General features: G+C 38.5%; 2 protein-coding genes and 1 long non-coding RNA gene across 3 annotated transcripts; 1 reads left to right on the top strand and 2 right to left on the bottom strand.

Annotated features, from left to right (window-relative positions):
* The first annotated feature begins 7,407 nt into the window (after window positions 1–7,407).
* Window positions 7,408–9,163, top strand: vhll (von Hippel-Lindau tumor suppressor like). The gene is made up of 3 exons (XM_006633570.2): window positions 7,408–7,625; window positions 7,989–8,123; window positions 8,689–9,163. The coding sequence occupies exons 1-3, from the start codon at window positions 7,436–7,438 to the stop codon at window positions 8,853–8,855; spliced, it is 492 nt and encodes a 163-aa protein (XP_006633633.1). The 5' UTR covers window positions 7,408–7,435; the 3' UTR covers window positions 8,856–9,163.
* A 1,897-nt stretch (window positions 9,164–11,060) lies between these two features.
* LOC138240820 (uncharacterized) lies at window positions 11,061–12,099 on the bottom strand. The gene is made up of 2 exons (XR_011190074.1): window positions 11,922–12,099; window positions 11,061–11,259 (listed from the first exon to the last, which is right to left on the bottom strand). It is a non-coding gene; the product is annotated as an uncharacterized lncRNA (long non-coding RNA).
* Window positions 12,100–13,291: 1,192 nt separating this feature from the next.
* On the bottom strand, window positions 13,292–18,729 carry tmbim4 (transmembrane BAX inhibitor motif containing 4). Its single transcript, XM_006633506.3, has 7 exons — window positions 18,510–18,729; window positions 16,964–17,072; window positions 16,034–16,139; window positions 15,712–15,745; window positions 15,327–15,444; window positions 14,645–14,690; window positions 13,292–14,378 (listed from the first exon to the last, which is right to left on the bottom strand). Exons 1-7 carry the CDS (start codon window positions 18,598–18,600, stop codon window positions 14,172–14,174), a joined length of 711 nt encoding a protein of 236 aa, XP_006633569.2. The 5' UTR covers window positions 18,601–18,729; the 3' UTR covers window positions 13,292–14,171.
* Between the last annotated feature and the right edge of the window lie 4,483 nt (window positions 18,730–23,212).

The following is a 23,212-nucleotide window of genomic DNA, read 5'->3' as shown; positions in this document are numbered from 1 at the left end:
AACTTTTCGTCAGCTGCCGCTTGACCCAGAACTGAAAGCTTTCTGACAGGAAGTCCAGTGTCTTAGTAAATGACCCGCATACTGTGTTGTTACCTGGGCCCTTCTCATGTTTCAGCTTAGTGAAAACACATGGCAGCCCAAGACTGATTTTGTACCCTATGGCACATAAATGCACCTTTCCAAGATATCAACCAATGGAATATTTTTTAAATTGCATTGTTTGTATTAAATCCAATGTTAAGATGTGCTATTTTTGGATTTATTTTCAAATTTAATTATCGAGCTGGTCAAGACATACTGAGGGTATTCTGAAGTAATTATGATTTCAGTATGTTTGAAAACTCTGGCTTTTTAAAACAGCATGAACTTTAAATGTCACGAGAAACTATAAATGCTGGCCTACAGTCACATCAAAAATATGTTGGTTTTAATTTGTAAAAACAAAATACCAAAAAAAAAAACGTTGTTAAGTTCAGGAAATTTACTACTAGGTCATTTTATCATTCTAAACATTTATTTGTGAACCGTTCATTTCCACACTGCTGTCAGATCATATACAGATCCAAACATTAATTCCATCTTGCAGTAATCTTCTCACTAAACGTAAGACAAATACTACTAATTTCTTTCTTGGAGTTGGGTGCAATAAGATAATTACATATTTAATAAACAATTGTCTATCATTTTTCCTAGTGCTTCATCATGTAAACATTTTTCAGCTGCACAACAAAATAACTGCAGTGAGCCGGCTTCTTAAAATGAAGCAGCGCTGTCCCTTTAAGATTTTTCTAATATATTATGAATTTGATAGTGAGATTAGGATTTAAAAGTGGTTACCCAAGCATAAAACTAAATATATAGCAAAGATCTTTGTTTTACAGAGCAGAACAGAGTGTTGTTTTTCACCCAAGCCATGGCACCCACAGTACTGGGATGGAGAAAATAATCCGCCATTGTGAAAACAGGTTTTCTGCTCCTGTGGTCAAAGGAACAACCGTTGCATAATCTGAGTGCAGGAGTTTTCTGCCTCCAAGGAGTGAAGACTCCGCTGTACAAGCTTAGTAATTCCCTCTGCGTAAAGCAGGGAAAACAAAAGGACTCAGGCCTTCCAGCTCACTGAGTATGGAACTATTATTAAACCATCACTAGGAGCAGGGATAAGGCTAAACAAGCAAAGGGGAGCAAGACATCAAAGGCAAGAGCTAGGAAAAAATGTCGGTTTTTATCAAGGTCCAAAAATGACATTGACCTTGATAGCTGATTGGTTTTGAAAAATGTACTAATTGTATTAAAGTGGCACAGAGTGGTCAAACTACACCTGTGTAATTTGCTTAACACTGACAGTACATTTGGTCAAGTACCATATGCAAAGCCATTTTGCTGCTAAAACCCCTCAGTGACACAAAAGTGTCTGCTGGAGACCCCGCTGCTAAATTTCTTTAAAAATATTGTTAAAACAATAATCCTTTACATCACCAATTCCCTCCTCTGTGAGGGTAGAATAGCTTTTTGTGGAACATGTCCGGGCCAAAGAGCCAAATTCATTCAGAGACCACATCACACAAAACACGTCCTGGGTGATCTTGAGAAACAATAGAAATAGTCTTAAAAGACATGGCTCCCAGCTTCCCTCACATCATTGTTAATTGGCTCAGACTCAGCAGGAACCTTTCACACTGTGTATTGTATACTGTGTGCAATGGCAGTTTATACTCTCACACTGACTCACCATACTTCAAGCACTGTCATGACTGAAGGAGGACAAATACATATTTAAAAAAAAAATCAAAGCATTGTCCCAGATTAAGTATGCAGCTCTCAAATGTTACTAATATGAGTGCAAGCACATGTTTGTGGAGTGTGTGTGGCTTGTCTTTCATCTGTGTTACAGATCATAGTGGTGGGATTTAGCATTTAAAACAAATAAAAACGGTGGTTGGATTTAACTCCATTTCTTTGAAATTTTATGTTAAAGCAATGGGTTCGGCTTTTCATGATTCATAGATAGTGAATATCAATGCTCTAGTTGACCACAATCATGGTTTTAAAGCACTTTTAAAAAGTCATTTTAAAGAAGACTATTCAGAGGCCACTAGTGGTTTTCATGTTTTCTAGATGAAATGCACAGCTGTCTCACACACAGACTGAGCTGTGGCTTTTCCCTGTAGTCCCAAACTCTCATTAAGAGTCACAATAGGAGGGAGGAAAATAAGAGTTTTGTCACTTAACACCCCATGGTGTCACCCCACACACACATTTGAATACTGAGCTGACACTAATTAACTCTACTACATCCTTATTGTTAATTTCCACATTTCATTAAAATGATGTCTCCCAAATGATTCACAATTAACCCCCCAAAGTTAGCCTGCAGGACCATTTTTTGCCAGTTAAACTGTGCACAGTTCCTGGGCAGCACAAAAAGGGCTCATAGTTTTAGCTCAAGAGTTCACCACCTGCTATGAAAGTCTTCAGCAGTGATCCCTTACCTGGTAACAGCCATTCACTACATGCAGTACTTTTTACTTGTTCTCATACTTGAGGAAGTCTATCCAGGCCCCACAAATCGTATCAAGTGTTGTAACACACGCTTGTGAGGGTGAAGCTTTCAGTTTATCTAACATTGCAATAGGCGGAATACCGGAATGACAACTAAACAAGCCAAAAGTTCATATGTTTGCTTTTATGTTAAATGTTTCTTGGCTTGGTGCAATATATGAAAATGTCACATAGGATTTTGTCTACTAGAAACCCAGATGCAGGCGGGAAGTGTTCTGTGAGCACAGGGCCTCTGGCAGGTAGTCGGAGGGCTGCAAACAAACGAAACAGAGAAAGAGAGAGGAGCAGTGAAATTTAATGAAATCCAGCGTGTCTGTTAAATTAAAACCAGTTCTTCTCATCAACAGCAATTCAGCATGATGCTAGTCTTGACTGTCCAATTTCAGGACTGTGTTCCTGTTACTTTCTCTTAGTTATTTAAACAAACCTCATTAAATGATTCTAGAACTGTTTATAATAATATCCTGGGGTGGACCTAGATGGAAAAACAGATGTTGGGTAGCCTTCTCCAAAACATCCAATCAGCACCAGGCTGTCAATTTGTTCAGTCCTTGTGTGGGCTGCAGGTCTTCTGATTATCATTGCATTGAAGATCTAAATGACTTAAGTGAGCTATTTATTTGCTTTACTAGGATAATGTGCAGTACTTAATCATAAGGTATTTTATAACCACCTGGAAAAACAAACCATACTGGATGAAGGGTCTCTCTTTCAGGAAAGATTTGCCTGGGAATCATCACTGGATTACAATTTATTCCTCACTATCATAAAATAGATTACATTAAACAACGAACACCAAGGATAATGTATCATTTATGATAGGAATCTCACAAGCTCAGGAATGCAGACTCTCGTGACATCATGAAAGGTACAGTATTATAAAAAGTAATTAAATCATGGGACTGGCTTGGTGTTTTTCCATTATTTTTTTTTCTTTACAACAATCCCGCATGCTGCATCAAGCAAAAACATCTCACATGTAATTATAGCAACTTCTAGATTACTTAAGCTCCACATCAACTTAGGCATGAAGAAACAAGAAATCATACACTGTGCAACACTATCTTCTGAAACTCCTGATTTGCGGAGCAAATGTGTGGTGTTCCTACCAATGTCAAGATTTCATTGGTGTTATAATGTTAACCTTTAAAAACTTCCATGTGTTCCAATATAAAAATATATAAAGGTAATTTATGAAGGAGGACACTATATCACAAAGCGGGCACTTTTTAAAGTAGTGTCCACTTCCACTCCATTTCCTGAGCAGAATTGGATCATCCTTTCACTTCTGATGTTAATTAGACAATTGTTAATTATTCTCTAATTGCCACTATTTAACTCTTTTAAGAGATCTATAAAACCCACTGCACTGTGGCCTCCAAGTAGCAAAGGGCAGTAGCATTTTAAAATAAGGCCTAGATTAGATCAAAATGTTTACCCTTTCACCGATTACTGTACATGTCCAGCATGTCAGATGGGCAGCTTTCTGTGTGACAAAGGCTTCTCCTATCTTCTCCAGGGCATCCGAAATCTGGTCTTTGTGACCCAATCACTCCAGCTGAGCAATTAATTACTCAACTCAATGCTCATGGAGAACTAATAATTTGCTTATTAAAAGTTTTCCGTTTCTGTGTGCAATTTTGTAAGCCATTGGTTATTTTCAACAGCTGAAGATCTGAAAACAGTTCAAGACTTCTGATGGACCAAGGTGCTGATTTAATTAAAGGTCCGATCACGCATTTTACACTTCAGCTGGAATGAAAACCAGAAGACAGTGTAGACCTGACAACCTGGATTTTGAAGCCTCAGATCACTACTGGAACAGCTGCCAGCAAGTACTGGATTTGTTTTTTGCATTAAGCAGACTGGTCAAAGGCAGTTTTAATCTAGGACAAAATCATATTTTCTGTAAATCTTGTGATTTTTTTTCCTGACGTTTTTATATCCAGTGAACATAAGATTCAGTACAAATAGTTCTGAATTTAAATTTGTCTCTCATTACCAAGGTTTTGCAGACTTGAATGTAAATTCCTCGGTTGTAAGTTTCTACTAATTAGCAACAGAATTGTGACTGTGACAGTTAGGAACCACAGAAATTGTGATGTAGGCCCTAATTGGCATAAAAATCACTGAAAACCACAAAAAGTTACAACATTGACAAAATTCCATCACTAGGCTTTTGTTGTAACTTGTGGTCTCCATCCCCCGACTGCCACAGTCCTGCAGGTTTTCTTTCAAACACAACTTTCTTCATGATCTAATTAAATAACTGCCCCAACTGGAGCAATTTAGTTACTTTTCCCAGCTCTTAAGGTGCTATTGATTTGACTTATGAATCTGACAGGAATGATTTGAGCAGAGGTAGAGTTGGATACTTCCGCTTTAAACATTTGGCAAATTGTCACAGTGTTCACTATTTGGACAAAAGTAGATATGGACAAAGTAGATAGTTAATACTGTTATATACTGTACAGTACGGTAAACAGATGGGATGTAAGTATTCTATCTAGTGGGAGAACAACAAACACAATAGCTTCTTAAGTTCTTGCGTTCTTGCTTGTGAATTATAATTCAGTCCAGAGATATGCAGAATGTTGCTTTCTATTCCATAGTATATTTTGATGCATTATCTACTAAATGTGTCGGCCGCAAAAATCAATTTAAAATGAAATCCATGTTTTTGTAGTAGTGAGGTTCTTCTCTGAATATGTTTAAAACTTCGTACTGAAGAAATAATTATTTAAAATAAAATAGGGCATTTCAATATTGTTTATTGACTCTGTTTAATGTAGTGAACTATTACTTACAACCTTAACGAACTGCGGAGAACTAGCCAGCACAAGCTGCAGAATCAAATGCGTACCTCCCAGGGAGTCACTTGGTTATTTAAGGGAAGCCATAATACACAACATACAGACTGCCTCTTTCTTGCTCTATTCAATAAACAAGGACAGGTGTTTTCTGGGGATGAAATTCGGAGAGATCAAAGGCTTTAGTAATCCCACAGGAATTTCTCGGCGTTACTGAGCATGAATATAAAATGGCTTGGAATTTTAAGTGGATTTTTTTTTTGTCGCCTTTCTATTCAGACAGGAGGAAGTTGCACTGCTCCTCAGCGCTCAGCTGGCCCTCTGAGAGGGAGTCGCTGTTCGGACATCATCATTCACACCGCACAGTCGAGAGCTCAGGTGGTGAAAAGTCTTGAGAAGAGTGATTTCTGATAGTGCCTCTTCTTATGCTGCACCTTCATTCTTGTGAGCAATGCACACTCACAGTCCAAGTGTGTTTTCTTTTGAGACCTTCCTTTGACAAACCTTGCAACGCTAACAGCACTCAGCAGCCGACAAGCTGACGGACACATGCTTAGTTTCAGTCCTCACCCTTTTTCTTCATCCGTTCCTGCACTTTGTTTGATTTTTGGAACGGCGATCCACAGATATGCAACAGCTACCAACTGTATAGTTTCTGCAATTAAATAAAAGGAAATACAATGGGTAATTTGGCATGTAAAAAATCTAAAATGAAGAGTTTTATGGCGGTTCAGGGTAAAAGTAAAAGTGTGGACTGAATTTCAGCATGATTGTGGAGAACGAACAATTATCATTCACCGATATTTATTAATACTATCATTTTTGTTGTTGTTGTTGTTGTTGTTGTTGTTGTTGTTGTCTTTGTCATTATTACATTCTGTGGATGATTCGGTGTTTTAACGCTATTTTGTTGTTTCAGTTATTTAAACGTTATTTACACATTAAAGTGTATACCTTTGACTGGCTCCATCTGCCTTTTTAGAACATTCCCAGATGCATGAAATCTTCATAGTCCCACTCAAATTAACCTTATTATTTTTAACACCACATTAAGAACTACCGTTATGTATTTTATCAAATTAATATGAAATCTTTAATTATGGAATTGTTGTTAAATTATTCAGCCACCCTGGGTTGTAATTAGAACATAAGAACAATAACAAATGAGATGAGGCCCATTGTGGTGTTAGTAGCCAACTGATCCAAGGATCTCATCCAGCTGTTCCTCAACAAAAGGCATCAACTTTAACAACGGCCGGGAAGCGTGTTCCACACTCCAGTTACTCTTTTTCTAAAGGTTTGCCTCCTGATGCACTTCCACATAGTTTCCACTTGTGTCCTCTGGTTCATTACTCCCTGTTGATTCTGGAGTCCACTCTGTGGTCTCTAAAGTCCTTGAGGACTATAAATATTTATATCTGGTCCCCTCATAGTCTTCTCTGTCAAGACTGAAAAAGTAAAATTCTTTTGGAATATAAAGCGTAGGATATTTACCTGAAGAATGTATTTGTTTTTGTTTTATCTGTTGATGTTTGGAATGCTTCCAGAATTTAAATGCATATACATATATATATATACACACGCATATATTGTTTTATATTGAGAAAAAGTAATATAAATTGGCTATTGAAGAATATGTATTTGTCTGGTATTTTATAGGTCAGTTAATCTAATTTTATAATTATAATAATACATATTAATATTTATCAATTATTATTACTTATATTATGACAATAATATTCACTAATAATTATTAAAAACGACATTTTATATGTACTGTATGATTAATAAGTAGGTATAATAGTATTATTGTTGTTGTTTCGTTCTGTGTTTTAAATATTTCATGAGCGTCTTTTGTCTTGTAAATACAAAAAGTATCTGCATCATCGTTGTGCTTTAAATCTATTAAGATATTTTACAGATATAATTCTGAATTTCAAGTTAATTGCACTGGCATTTAACATTCCAAGGCCACAAACTAACGAGCAATCATGCCACCTAGTGTTGATATTTGTTATATCCATGGTATAGGGAAAACTCTTTCACTTCTGACTTCCTCTTTGGTTATGGCTGCCCGGGAGCTCCCTAGTTTTGAGATAGTTTTGAGATCTTTGAATTCAGACGTACCCACTTATGTTACATTTGTAAACCAATGTGGATATGACGCGAGAGCATGGTGGCTTAATTTCACTGGAAATCCTGTGTCTTACGGAGATATAAAACCTCGTACACGAATGCGCATGAAAACCTATCGGAGTGAGTAATTTAATTGTGAAATGCTATTATAGAACTTACTGTATCTTTATTCAACACAGAGGTTCAGTGGCGCAGATGCTTTTTCTAAAATCGCATGCCTCTCGTGAACAGAATCAATAAAATAGCGTTACAGTTTTTGTATTGTATGTAAACGTCATACCTGTCATTTGTAAACTTTTTTCGTGGAGAAGTATTTGAATTTCCCAGTTTTAAGCCAAAATGTTACTGTTAAAAGTTACTACAAATATTTAGAACATAACTGCAGGCATTACTGGGAAATCTGGATAGCCTGCAGTCCTGCTATTGTAACAACATTGTTTCTATTTTTCAGTTTTATTTTAGCTTTTGTATTTGTTGTTTCAGGCCATCCATGGGTGTTTCGTGCGTCAGAAAATGGTGCCAAGCTGCTTGCAAACATGAAAGAAATATATTTTCCTGAACTGAACGATATCCAAGATGGGTATCCTGTGTACCTGGAGGTAAAGATCACTTCTCCAGGTGAGATCAATCCGCACCAGGTACAGGCATGCCCAGATCCAGTCTTCTTGTCCTGGATTGCATGCATCCAGCCCCAGCAACAAGGCCTATGTCTCACAAGCTTTAGGGTTGATTACTATATAGTGGAGGAAAATTACATTTCCAAGGGCTCACCTTCTAATGTACAGAACACCTGATTTACAGATGAGCCCAAATTGTCCTGCTTAAATTAGACCAAGAACACTGCTCAGTACAAAGTTAATCAGTGAAGGCTTCTGATGTTTAAAAAATGTGTAGATGACCTTTTCCAGTATTAACCAGTGGTAAACATTTATGTGAAAGGAAATAAACATGAAATCAGTAAAGCTGCAATAATATTTAAAGTAAATCAAACTATCTCAATTATGTAATCTTACTCTATGAAGTCTTAAAGGCATTCAGAACCTATCTTAGCTCACCCACTTCATGGCAAGCTATTTTAAATTAGATAGAACTAAGGTGTTTAATTTCTTTCAGGTTCAGCCTTAGTTCTCTCCAACTGTGTTCTGTGGCAAAAAAGCTTCAATTAATAATTTATTTTTTCCAGTTTACTCTTTACAGGATTACTGTATAATGCTGGTGCAAAAACTAGTGAAGAAGAAAGACTTTGATAAACTGGACATTCCTCAGTCGCTGAAGAAAGACCTTAAAGAGTTTCCCAATTTACAAAAGGAGCTGCGAGACCTCAACAGAGTCCTTCATGCAATTAACTAAATAGAACATCTGTGTATGTTTATTTTGAGTTACTATATAACATTAACTCATATTCCTGTAATGTCATTTGAGGCCTCATGGGTATTTGCTTGGACAAACCAGTTTTCTGATATTTCCACAACCACAGAATGTCTTTCTCAAGGGACCATGAGTATCTAAATGTTAGATATTGAGAATGTTTACATAGAAGATTTTAAAGGTGTCATGTTTTGTTAAATTTATATTTCACTGGTGTAACAGATATTTACAAATATTCGTGTCTACAAATAAAAATGGTGATGCACGCATTAACCTCTTCAGTGAAGAAATGTACTAGTACTTGATTTATTCCAGTGTACAGTATTTGTCTCGCAGATATTGTACTTCTCAGCGTAATGTATGGCCACGAACTCCCACTCCTCTCAAAATAATGTCCTATCATGAAATCATTTCAGCTTTTTCAAATGTGTACCTGAGAGCTCAGAAGAAAAACCAACTGGTCTGTGGGCCTCCATGTACAGAGAGATTGTCAGCTGATGGTGAGGTCCAGGTGCAATGTTCTGGAAAGGAGTGTCGAATTGTGCAGAACCCTACCTCTGGTGTTTGAATGGTCTGACAGCATAGCGACATTATACTGATCAAGTCCTGGGACCTCACTTGCTGCTCATCTTGACAAGACAACTTTTCTACAGGACTACGCACATCTGTCCAACTCCTCTAAAAACATTTTCTTGCGAGACAGGAATGTGAGAGGTATGCTGTGGATGCCTTACCACACTGCAGCCCTGTTGATTTGTGGGATGAGGTGGGAAAATTAAAGTTCAGAGACCAATGAACAGGCACATAATTTTCCAGGAATGAGACAGAATCCCACAAGACAGCATCTGCAAACTGGTGAAAAGCACACATCACAGAAGTACAGCTCATATTGCCTTAAAAGGCAGCCACACATACTGCTGGCCTGTGACTTTCACAATAGACCCTCCTTGGTCAACACTAATGGTGAAAAATGATCAGCATCTGCTTAGGTCATTTCTGTTCCATCATATATCGGTGTCTGCAACAAAAAATAATTGATCATTTTCCTGATACTAATCAGGTGGCTTTATTGAAATTTCAACTGCTAAGTTTCTTTTGATGATCATTACAGTTTACATTTCTTAGAATGTGTACAGGATAATGTATTTCAATATATTTCAGTAGGGGCGGTGAGCCTACTGTACATACTGTGTAACTAGCTTGTGCCAACCCAAGCAACAGTAAACTACTGGATCTATGTACAGACTCACCTGATAAAAAGCACAAATCAATTTGCTGGTGTGTTCATTGCTTGAGCCTTCCAGGTGTTCAGTATTGCCATAGTATGTTGTGTAAACATCTTTTAGAATTTTCTAATTTAAATACAGCACAAAGAATGGGGTTCATTCAACGGGGAGGAAGATATTGAGATGATTTGTTCAGAATGCAATGCTTGTGTATGAATTAGATAAGACTCGTAAAAGCCGTGAGCCAATCCAAAATGTACTTTTCGGGATTTTTATATTAAATTAAGCAAATAAGAATGATTACGAAGGCCTCCGGGCATCAAACTGCACCTGACCTCTCATTTCTCAGATGCTTACAGTAATTACAGAAAATGTTTTTTTTAAACTGTCCTGAAAATGAAATTAAACTGAACACTTGAGTGACAAAACTTACTAAATTTATATTACTGCATAATTTATGTGGCACTTCACAATGCACAGATCTATTTGTTTTATAAAAAGCAGATTGAACAGTTTCATTTCATACTAATCGTAGTCATCCTTACTTAAAAGCCAGCATTTGCATTGTCTTCCTACAATTCAATAATTGAGCACCTTGCATTCGTAGAAAGTGCAAATTAGGATTAGATTTTAATTAAAAAACATTTAGAATGGGTAATTAGAAATGATCAAATAGAAAATGAAAATTACTCTATATTTGAATAACCCATTGGAATGTGATCGTATTGTGAAGGCCCACTCAGTACTTTAACAGCGAAATCTTGTACAGAAACATTTAAGTCCGTTTTGGTGCATTATTATTAAAATCTTTTACCTTCTAAAAGTGTGCACGGTTAATTAGGTCAGGTATCAATCCTTAACTCAATTCTTAAGAATACTTTTCAGAGTAGTACGCAGTCTATTGTAGAACAAGAAACCTTTTTTTAAAGTAATATTTAAAAGTAAACTTGAAAACAATGCATTGAATTTACAAAATTTTAATAATAAGTAGCAACAGCTTTCTAATACAAATCGCTGGCCAACAGATCAAGATGACTCTTCCGGAGCGCTGGAAGTGTAGGAGTATCTCGGACGTCACAGGCGGGCGGCCCCAACGCTGTCTCCACGTGACCTCGCCCTCACGTTGTTCCTTTCGACAGGGTGCAGAGAGCTGGCCGTGTCTTTTTTTCCCCAAGGGAATGTACATACGTATGTTGCAACATAATATAAAGACAACAACAATCAGCACAGCATTACAACAAAACAGAACCTTTTTGAAAATGTGAAAATTACGGAGGGGGTCACATTGAAGAATTAGCTCATATGCTAAAATCAGCTTTCCGAGGGTATTTTTTATGCGGATCCTGACGGGAGTCACACTTGAAAGCGGACACATGCACAAATGGTCAGACTTCTTACTTCACCGTTTCCCAAACATATACACCAAACATTTACCGTTAAAAGGTAAAAGCTACTCCATTTGAAACGGAAGAAAGGAAAATCGCACTTAATTCATTTGGACAGTTTCAAATCAAATCAAAGTTGATCAAATGCACAACAATACAGCGTGCAGCAGTAGTTGCTGGCAATGAAATGTCTTTAATGTTTTCAGTTTAATGGTTTTAGTAAAAAAAAAGAATTGACGATTTAAGTTATTAAACCATCAAATAATTTCGCTAGTCCTTGCTAGACGCTGAATACACTGCATTATTTAAATGTTCATAAAGAATAAAGAAGCGGGAAGAAGCTGTAACAGCTGGTTCAAGACCTCCTTCGACCTTTTTAACCTCGATCCACAACGAGGCGAGGACTTCACCAAGCTTGCTCAAAGAGCACGACTGACCTACTTTACATCCTCTACGAGGTCAGCCGCAGCTCAACCCAGGTTTTAAACAGTCCGAAGCGTGTCACGCAAGGTCAGTGGGAGGATGACTTCACATTTGCCTGAGCATTTCGAACCTCTTTGGTACACGTGATCTTACTTTTATCAAGGCAATACGGGGCCGCCTATAGCTGGGGTCTTTTCCCGTGGCGTGCTTACTCTGCGTCTCCGCGTTGTGAGGTAGCTTTTTTAAAAAAAAAAATCTTTTATAACATGTATAAAGAATTTACAAAAACAAATACAACCAGAGGATCAAAATAAGTACAAGAGAACAAACACAAACAGAAAAATAAACAATTAACCGCCAGAGGTAATAAGTACGTTATATGATTAAATTGTATTTTTTACATATATCATATGTTTTCCTTGCTTTATTATTTCTCACATTTGTAATAGAATTTAAATAGTGTTTCAGCTCCACCTCAAAAGTACTAAAAAGGGGAGGATTATTAGACCATTTGGATTTATGGATGTGAAATTTACCAAGAATGATTAATAAATTGACTATAGGTACTGTAGCTTGTAGGCTGTAGTGGGCTTGGACTGTTTCACTTTTTTTGAAAGAGTGAATCGAGTATATCAGAGAAAGTTTTAAATATCAAAACGAGTTTGAACCACTGAATTATAATGCGGTACTGCAACCATAATCGGAGAAATCACTAAAAATGACAACTTACTAAAACTAGCCTTACCCCAGGTTTGAAGCTAAACTGAAAATAAGATCAAATGTAACATTTGTAATATTGTTATTTGGTAGTTTTCAGGTTTTTTCCCCCAAATGGAAAAAGGCAGTTTGAGAGAAAATACTTCTATGTAAATCCTAGGAGAAATAGTGCACATTAACAGTTTTGTTGATGAGAGCCTGTCTAGTACAAAATGTTTTGCAAGATAAAAAGCAGCAGGAAATAAATAAGTAAAATAATATTGCCAAATATTCAAACGACAACGTCCTCATCAAGTCCTCCTCCAGCATCTCCCAGTTCAGCTTCCAGTACCCACGACCGAATGCTGGAAGGTTCACACCCGAAGAAGGTTCTTTTCTTTTCAGCATGGAATAAACATTTACTTGTTCCTTTGCAGCCTACGCAGACACCTACTTGAACTTATATTGCCAAACTACACATTTATTATGTTGGATTATGGCAGGCTTGTTATAACAGTTGATCAGGTAATACAACAGCGAGCCATGATCATTAACATCTCAACTAAAGCAAGGCGAAATGAGTAATTAATAGAACATAATTAAACCACTTCATGACGGTTTTTCCCCAAACGCATCAAATCAAAGCGATGAGCTAAACCGTTAGAAGTGGAATGATGGGAAACAAATCTGCAGACATCACATTTTATTATTCACCTACTGCATGGCCTACTTGCATTCACAGACATAATACATACATTATTGGTCATTTAAAACACACAAAATGAAGCATTCTTCTAGTACCTTTTGTACAGCGTTTATTATATTTGAATCAACAAAGTCCCAATAATATTAAATTGTCCCATATTTGCCATTTATCACATTAATTATAATACAACCTTACAACATTCATAAAATTCAGTCTAACTGTACGCCAATATTATCTTATTACACCCCTGCCCATACACCCAAACCTTCTGGTCCTTATTTATGAGCAGAGTCAGCTCATAATTGGGAGAACACCATAATTAAGTGATTTATACACTTACATAATTATGCAATATAATATATACATTTAATTATGTTGCAAATGCAAGTTTGAATTCTCTGCCATTTCCCATTTTACAACTCTTCTTGTTATTTCAGTACCGGGTACTGCTAAGAAGAAAGGTCTTAATGATATGTATCAGTTAATTCCTATGCTCACTTGTTTACACGTCAGGGTCAATTCTATTGAATTGAAATCTTCTAGGTTATATGGTATTTAAAGGGACAAATTCTAAATATTACGTTTAAGCAGGTGGCGACTCACATCACATTACAGGACACTTCAAAGGACTGATCAATGGTCAGAAAATAATTTAGGGAAATTAATGGGTCCACAGAAGTTGGACATGCATACGAAACGAGAACAAAATTCAGCCACACACAAACACCCAGCTTTCCCCACTGACCCTGGATTTGTGCTGCACCAGTACACTGAAGGAGAGCGACGGTTCCCTAGCTTGGCCAGACGTCTACAAACACACCACAGCTGTGACAACATGGGCATGGACATGTCTCCACAGGCCTCAGTTCTTCTTCATGGAGTCTAAGATGCGTAGGATGTGCAGGAAGAGGTTGAGAATGTCCAGGTACAGGTTGATGGAGGCCAGTATGTGCTCCTCAGGGGACAGCTTGTGCATAAGCAGGTGGGTGTCGTAAACGATGAAGCCACAAAACAGCAGGGCTCCCATTCCAGCAAACACCAGCTCCACTGTCTCGCTGTGCAGAAACAGCTACGAAAAAAACAAAAAAAGGGAAACTTACGGTCACAAAGCAACTTCATTCTCCTGGATTATCTTTCTGACCTCTTGTAATATTTTTAAATGTGTCCACCTGCATTACCAGAAGGGACACATGCTTCGACATTAAACTTGGGGACAGCAAAACTGATTTTATATTTACGTTTAAAAAAGGCAAAAAGACAAATTCCTAATACAAGAAATTGTATATGGCCAATAAAGTGACCTTATCTTATAATGAATAGAAGTACCCTTCTTACCCTCATAAAGCTTGCAATGATCAGAATCCATAGGCAAGTAAACAACCTGCGAAGAATCACAAACAGCAGTGGTTAGTAACATCAAACCTAATTCTCTGGTAGAAACTGGACTTCATTATTCACTCTGGAAATATCTATGAGACGTCAGGCAACAAAGGTATTTCTTGAGTGATCTCCAGCTGTTAGACCATCCATTACTATTCCAGTTTTTAACACTCAGTTTTACATTCTTTTAGTTTTTTAAGCTGTAAACATATTATTTGCAAAATTCCAGTCTAACAATGTTAAAGAACTGTAATTTTGACTGCTCAATTCATAATAATTGTATGTTTCTTAACACCTACGTGTCAAATAAGAATCTGCAGTGCCACCCTCAGACCTACTTTTTGGTGGACCTCAGAATATACTGATGAGACAACAAGTGTGGAAACAGCTTCTAGGTCTTGCTAAAAAATGGTCTGCCAATGCTATGCTAATTGGTGACAGGAACAAGGGCAAATTCTGAGACTCTACAGATCAGCTACACAAAATGCTCTAAAAACATTCTGAATCTTATTTTCCTTATGTACACTCTGTGTATGAATTTTCAAACCAAAAAATGTATTATAGTATATGTGTCCTATAACTCCCCATCTACAAGGAAAACATAGCGAAATAAGGAGCATAGTGTTGGAAAACATACCCAGCTCCCAATTTACTGAAGTCCCTCTTTGACTGGAAAGTGTAAGCTGTCAATCCTATAAATACTGCAGCTGTAAGGCAGAAGGCCTGGAGCACCACAGTGTACTCATAGAACGTCACTGCAAAACAAACAAAGTTCATATTGACACACACACACTGACAGAGACTGTGTACACAAAAAACAAATGCATACAATATGATTCATATCACCTATTTTTACTGAAGAAGTAAATCTGCTTAATTATAGAAACTGAAAGCAAAAAGTGATTTCATTTCTATAGTTACTCATTTTGAAGGAGGGAATTCATGTTGCTTTTAATATGATTACCTGGGGTGGATGAATATTCTGTGATATTAAAGTAAAACTGAATATCTGCAGGCCTTACCTGCTGTTGCAACAGAGACAGCCTCCAACAGTGTCTGAAAGAAACATGTGGTCAATGATTAATTGACTTCCAAGCAGCAGTCTGATAAGCAACTCAAATGGAATCACAATAACTCAGAATCACAATAACTGCCTATTACAGACTGAAATCTTCTAATATTACAGCTCAGTTTTGAACACGGTAGCATACATAGTATATACGATTTGGTTTGCTAGGTCATTTGGGTGCAACTACTCAATTATGCTGCTAATAAGAGAATTTAAAGCCATAAACATTTCCGTTCTTCAGAAAAGTTCAGAATCTACAGGAAAACAAAACTTACAAAGCCCAGCAGCAGGTAGAGGTTGATAGGGTGCTGATGTCTGTAGATGGCCAAGGCAAAGATGAGACCCAGAGAGCCAATTGCGGACACCAGCAGCAGAGCAGGACTAGTGAAAAAGCCACAAACAGTAATTGTATACTTCTGGAAATACCAATGCAGGAGGGTTTCAAAAATCCAGTCTAACTGCGATGTTAGCATACTATCAATGCACCGCCTAGCAGTCTAGCTCAATCTTCTAAAGGGACACAGAATTTCTAATCTTAGACACTATAAAAAGTTACAAAACTTCCCCTGCTTTTACATTTTTTGACACAGGACGAAGGACAGCAGCAGCACCTTCCCCCGGTCAGGCTGCGGTTGAGCTCAAGTGCCAGACAGCTCCCTGACGCAGACAGTCTCCTAACAGTTCCACAGCCCAACCTTTTTTCTCACTGCTAACCAGCCAGCTGGTCACCAACGTCCACCATTCCCATCTCTCCCCATGTTCAATGTACTGGTTGGCAACCGAAGCCTCACGTGTGAGCGGACAAAGCAACTGAGTTACGACTTCATGTTCTAAGGGTTCTCCTTTTTGCACGCGTGAAGGTGGATCAGGAACGCTTTTTTTTTTGCCATCTGTATTTTAGACTCATTTGATCTGTTTGCTCCCTACATTGTCCTGTTTTACTTTTAAAACAAGTTTTCCTTCATAATTTTCAATCAGACACTGCACATTCTGTGGACTACGCTTATGTTACAGAGACTTGGACTGTGGCATTTTAGTCTGGCTCAGTACTATGAAGCTGAAACCTTCATAGTAAAAGTTAGGCATAAGCAACATTTCAATACTTAATACATCTTACAACTTAATGCAGAGTTAGAGGTAAAAATATGTCCTGTTCCTGCCCACGGAAGCACAGAAGACATGTTGAAGTGTGTCATACACAGTACCTTGCGTGTACAAAGTTCTTGATGGCATCACTGTACATGAAGAGTGCTGCTGTTGCTGTAGTCAGGATGATCTGGATGGACAGGATGGTGTAAACCTTACGCAGGAAATCTGTCCAGGGAAAAGGGTCAAGACTTCACACTGAAACTCAGCTCTATTCAAAATTGGCATGTCAGGACAAATTCAGAGTTTTTATAAGTGACTGGAGTTGCCTTCTTCTATTTTAGCAGGTTTTCAGTACCATATTTATAGTGTGACTTATAGTTTATTTTTATTCAATTTCTATTACATTATTATCTATTATTATGTAACCTTAATTTTGTGATTTTTTTATCACAATATGGCCAGCTATATCACCCTGCAACTCACATCTGTCAGCCCACTGAAGCTCAGCAGGTGTGAGCCTGGTCAGTACCTGGATGGGAGACCTCCTGGGAAAAACTAAGGTTGCTGCTGGAAGAGGTGTTAGTGGGGCCAGCAGGGGGCGCTCACCCTGTTGTCCATGTGGGCCCTAATGCCCCAGTACAGTGATGGAGACACTATACTGTAAACAGGCGCCATCCTTTGGATGAGACGTAAAACCGAGGTCCTGACTCTCTGTGGTCATTAAAAATCCCAGGGCGTTTCCCCATCTATGAATTGGCTTCATTACTCTGCTCTCCTCCCCACTGATGGCTGATGTGTGGTGAGTGTTCTGGCGCACTATGGCAGCCGTAGCATCGTCCATGTGGATGCTGCACATCGGTGGTGGTGGAGGGGAGTCCTCATTACCTGTAAAGCGCTTTGAGTGGAGTGTCCAGAAAAGTGCTATATAATTATTATTCCCCCCACACCCATGAGCTCATAGAAAATACATTTCATCATTGCCAGCAACTACTGCTGCATGCTGTATTGTCGTGCATTTGACAAATTTTGATTGATTGATTATATTCCTAAATCATTTTTGTTTTAAATCTTTAATGAAGGGATAGGCGGTTCTGGTACATTTTCAATTTTTTTAATTCAGTGCATTACTGCACTCACATTATGTACCCTAAATCAAGCTAATCTGTATCTGCAAGCTTTCAAGCAGTCTTTAAAGATGAAGCAAAGATTGCAGGGGTCGGAGAAGTAGGTAAATTTGTCCAATTAGGCCAGGCTGACAGAGGCCCTGGAAAACTGAGCTTTTATGAAAAACTGCAGATAACAGGCTAATTAATTTGTGATAGATGAGAATGACACTGTATCAGACCCGAAACTGGAAAATTCCGGTCATCTTTAACTTGCAAAGACCGGTTGTACGTTAAGGTTTCCCCATACTTCCACTGTAGTTTTGTTTTTCCTTAAAAAGCATCAACAGAAATAAATAACAAATGATATAAAAACACCAACACACATCAGCAGCGCTGACTCCACTTTGCATAACACGAATAGTAATAAGGTATACAGTTCACCCGAATAGTATCAAATATCTAAATTTCAAGACGTCATCTTATAATTAGTTCACATAACACGTACAGAGCTTTCAAATGTCTTTCAGTTTCTGTAGCTGCCATTACTGGTACTCACCCATTCGGATGTGCACACTGGCACTAGCCACGTTACTACCATAGTTAAAATCATCTTCGATTGAAGATCGGGGATACGTCTCTGTATCCATTTCAAACAGCAGCACAGAGGACAAGAATCCAGAAAATAGTCAGGCCCGTTTCAGACCGTTTGACGTACGCAGCTCTCTTTCCTGCAGTTCCGCGAACGTTTCGCTTACAGTACGCCTTACAACCAGCCTATCGTATTATGCAGCATCATCGATGGCAGCCAGGCCAACGTAATCGAAGGCGGAGCACAGAGCAAACGGTGAGGTTTGTTATCTAGGGGTCCTGTGACCTGTGGATTTTCAGAGCTGTCCAGGGGAATACCAGAAGTTATTCACCTGCTGTCTAGCAGTATGTGAAATCAGCACTCTCACATAACTGGATCTGTCCCGGACGCTTAAATCGGATCTACTGACCTGCAGTGGTTTTTTGATATCGTATAGTTTAAATAATAACTACGGGCTTATATTTGTCTTAAGAACCTTATTGAGTGAGCATTTCTGAGAGCACAGCATAAGACAAATTACCTTAAAGTAAAGTACTCTAATTAAATGTATTTGGTCACACACCCCTTACAAGCATCAACAGCTTCAAGTCTGTGACCCATCCACATCACCAGACTATTGATATTTTTCTTTGAGATGCTTTACCAAGCCTTAACAACAAACAGTGCTAAGTTGCTGCTTGTTTTCTGAGGCTTGCTGACTTTAGTTTCCTCTTCAATAAGTTAAATGCATGCTCATTGGAATTGATATCAGGAGATTGACCAATCATCCTGATTGGTTAAGTGTGCAACGTGTTTTGGGTCACTGTCTTGCTGCAGGGTAAATTGATGAAAAATGTGTTTGGAGGTGTTTTTTGGACATGGGTAGACAAGATATTTCTGTACTTCATAATTCATTCTGCTGCCGCCATTGTCAGGTAAATCATCAATTAAAAAGCAGTGAGCCAGTTCCAGAAGTAGCTTTCCAAAGCAAAGATACTACCCACCATACAGATGAAGTGATGTGCTCAGGATCATCTGTGGTTACCCTCTTTCTGTCCATAAATTTGTTCCAGAACTGTTGTGGCTCATCTTTGTACTTCTTCAGAAATTCTGCTCTGGCCTTTCTGTGTCTAGTGCCAAGATGTGGTTTGCATCATGCAGTGTAGCCTTTGTAATTCTCCTACTGAAGTCTTCCGGGCACTGTGAATTGTGATATTTTCACTCCAGCACTCTTGAGATTGTCTGCAATCTCCTTGGTTTTTATTTGAGGGTTTTTCTTCACAGCTTTATAGGTTTTTTCTGTCATCATCTTAATTCAAGCTTCATAAAGCTTAATTCCAGCCTGAAAGGTAAAGAAAACGACCACAATATTTTGGCTGTGAAGCCTTCTTTAGTTGTGAGGGAGAGAAGGAAAGATCTTTGCAACTAAACACAATTTGAAATTCTATACCTTCACCTCACATTAATCTTTTGACCTGAAATACAAAATGTATTAGTATGCAGCAAAAAAGGCAAATTTCACTTTGCTGTCCTAATATTTACACTTTTCACTGTTTTCCTGTCTGTGTGTCTGTGTCTCCATTGAGAAAAGCTGGGGTATGCGAAAAGACGAATTCCTAATGCAAGAAATTGTATTATTAACGTTGTTATTATTATTATAAGAAGAATACTGAGTAGTCCTTGAAATATATTATTTTGGTGTTGCCATAGGTTTAAGTGTTGACTGAAAACATTACTAATGACAGTATTAATGACAACAACATGGTGTAACTGTGTGGTGCTATAATGTTAACAGTGCTGTCGATCAGTATGTACAAAAGACATGAGTATATTTTTCAGCACTGACGAGCCATTCATCTTTTAGAACAGGTGCATCTATAATGAAGGGAGTCACCCGACATCAATAAGTTATCATGCCATTTGTGCTTGAAGTATGCACAGACTGAGAGGAGATAAATACAAACTTCAGATAGAGATCGCCATTGTAAGCAGGCTTACTCTCACTAAGGGTGCCCCTCAAGATAGGGAGCCTGCCTCAGTGAGATAAGAGAGCACGTCTGTTTTGTGTAACAAGTGGGAGCAGGCGAAGTTAATGAGATTTGGAGAATATGGGGGTGTCTTTCTTCTTGTTCTACAGAAGAAAAAATCAACGCCTTGTGGCGTGTGACAGTAGAAGTCTTTTACCGATTTAAACTGCTGCTCAGCAATGTCTGCACAGGACTGATAAAAGAAATGAAAACAACAAGGAGATGAGAAACCCGCACTTAGATTTTTCACTGACAGACAAAGAGACAGTTTGATAGACAATAATCTAGTGATTGATCGTTGCTCTGTGCTTGCATTTTTTCCCGTTCCTTCATGGGCATTCCTAGAGCTCTGCTTATTACACTGCTAGTGGCATCATGTATTTTTCAATTAAAAAAAACCACAAACATATTGTAGTGAGACAGGGTCGGCGAGGAGGCAGACAGGAGTTCAGGCTCTTTTTTTAGAAAGGAAAACTGCTCCTTATTGCCGGCACAGCAGCCAAGACAACGGGAGACAAACGCATCTAACCCGTGTATAACACCCTAGGGTCACTTGGGATACAGTTACATAGGGTGGTTAAGTGGGTACAGATATAAAAGGGTGTAAACTGGGGATAACTATTTACATAACAACCCAACAGCCCAGAACAATGTGCAACCGCACCAGGTGGTCAACCTGTGCTGGCCAGTAGCCCTCTGTCCCCCTTTTGGCTCCTCCTCCCATCCTGCCCTCAGCAGGGCTCTCTTCGGCTGCAGCACCAGGCGAGACCACCACACTATATAGTTAATATTTTTTAAAGAGGGCAGCGCAGTGGTGCAGTGCTTAGCATTGCTGCCTCGCTGTGCTCCGTCCCTGGGTTCAATACTGAACCGGGAGGTGCTATCTATGTGGAGTTTGTATGTTCTCCCTGTGTTTGCATGGGTTTCCTCTGGGTGTTCCAGTTTCCTCCCATAATCCAAAGGCATACTGGTAGGTTAATTGGCTTCTGGGAAAATCGGTGCAGGTGTGAGTGTGTGTCTGTGTTTATGTCTGTGTGTCTGCCCTGTGATGGACTGGCATCCTGTCCAAGGTGTATTCTGCCTTGTGCCTGTAGCTTGCCAGGATAGGCTCTGGCTGTCCTGTGACCCTGAATTGGATGAAGTGGTTAGAACATGGATGAATTAATAATATTCACAGAGCGAATCTGTACATTCATTGAAATGTAAATAAATTCCCAGCCTCAATACAATGCCCTACACTCCAATGACAGGCTAAAATAAGTGTATAATTTAGTTTGAAACACAGAAGATTATGAGGGCAAGTGATTCAGACATTCCAAATCCTCAAAGGAAGATGGATGAGACCCTTGGATCACTTAGTTACTAGCAACCAAATGAGCTAGATGGCCCACACAACCTTCATTTGTGTGTAAACGTCCTTATGTTCTTATGACAGCAGCGTGACCATCTTGTAGCCTGATCTTGTTAGATCTCAGACACAAAGCAAGTTGAGCCTGCTCAGTACTGAGACAGACGACCTGTAAGGAAAGCCAGGTTGTTGTTGAAGGTGACAAGGTGAAGGTGAAGGTTTAATGTGACAAGTGACACCCCTTGCACTGGATGGGAAGATGTTGCTGTCAGTGTCCCAGTATTGTGTAGGACGTATCATTGTTTGGAATAGATATTACATTGAGCTACGGATTGCTGGGGCTGTTCATGTGGGGGATGTGATCATGGTATCCTGGCACCAGAATTTTGCCATATGACCATACTTTCCCTACTTAATTTAACTAGTGAAGTAATGTTTCACTTCTCCACCTGAACTGCTGGCACAAAATGGCTGCCTGTGTCACCCACATGGATGTTGCCCTACAGTGGTGGATGAAGTGGGCCCCCTCCTGTATGTCAAGTATTGTGTAATCATTCAAATACAAGCAATTACAATCATTACCACTACATAAAATAAGCCTCAAGTGGGACAAAAAGCAATTGCTGTTCCGAACGTTGTGTAAACCTGCTTGAAAGACAAAGAAATCATCAAAAGGATTTAGTCATGTATTCTGAAATGTTCTGGGTCTGTTTTCTTAACAGGTCCATTTTCATTTCAGAGGGGATTTGAACACATTGTCGCATCTGAGACAAAGAAGGAGTGCCAGTTTGAACTCAAAATCCCTATCTCCATGCAATTAAAAGGATAATATTTTACATTTTAGAGCAATGAATCATTCTGGATCATCTGGCAGATCTGTGCAGCTTCAAGTCAAAGTGAAGCTGAAGTGCCACAGATGGCAACTGATGTTCTTCTAGTCTGTTCCAGCAGGGGGCTGTGCTGCATAATATTTAACTGTAACTTTTCAGTCTTTCAGCATCTAAATAACTAACACCAACAATGGAAAGAAGCAATCATTTGAAACATTGGAAATTCTTATTCCATGGGTACCCCTAAGAGCCAGTCAAGGAGGGGATAAGTAGATATTTACAAACATAGACAGCCAATATTTTAAGTCAACTTAAAAAACAGCAGATTTTTTTTTAAATCTTTTCAAAAATAGACCCTTGGTCAAATCTCTTTCAAAAGTGATGTTTGATTCTTGGAAAAATATGCTTACATTGCTGTTTGGACAGTTGTGTTGTCAAAGGTCTTGTTTCTGTCTTTGCTGTGATAGTCATCCTTTTGTATCATAA

This window comes from Lepisosteus oculatus, chromosome 7, assembly GCF_040954835.1.
Source record: "Lepisosteus oculatus isolate fLepOcu1 chromosome 7, fLepOcu1.hap2, whole genome shotgun sequence".
In the NCBI taxonomy this organism is placed as follows: Eukaryota; Metazoa; Chordata; class Actinopteri; order Semionotiformes; family Lepisosteidae; genus Lepisosteus; species Lepisosteus oculatus.
Note: the sequence above shows the minus strand (reverse complement) of the source record. Positions and strands in the feature narration are given on the sequence as shown.

What these genes read in the sequence shown, in the direction of transcription:
- vhll (XM_006633570.2), top strand. Translation starts at nt 7,436, where the DNA reads ATGGCTGCCCGGGAGCTCCCTAGTTTTGAGATAGTTTTGAGATCTTTG. An exon ending in GCGCATGAAAACCTATCGGA is followed by an intron (nt 7,626 to 7,988) that starts GTGAGTAATTTA and finishes TTGTTGTTTCAG; the next exon opens with GCCATCCATGGGTGTTTCGT. An exon ending in GGTAAAGATCACTTCTCCAG is followed by an intron (nt 8,124 to 8,688) that starts GTGAGATCAATC and finishes TATTTTTTCCAG; the next exon opens with TTTACTCTTTACAGGATTAC.
- tmbim4 (XM_006633506.3), bottom strand. Translation starts at nt 18,600, where the DNA reads ATGGATACAGAGACGTATCCCCGATCTTCAATCGAAGATGATTTTAAC. An exon ending in CAGTGTGCACATCCGAATGG is followed by an intron (nt 17,073 to 18,509) that starts GTGAGTACCAGT and finishes TTCCCTGGACAG; the next exon opens with ATTTCCTGCGTAAGGTTTAC. An exon ending in AAGAACTTTGTACACGCAAG is followed by an intron (nt 16,140 to 16,963) that starts GTACTGTGTATG and finishes CTTTTTCACTAG; the next exon opens with TCCTGCTCTGCTGCTGGTGT.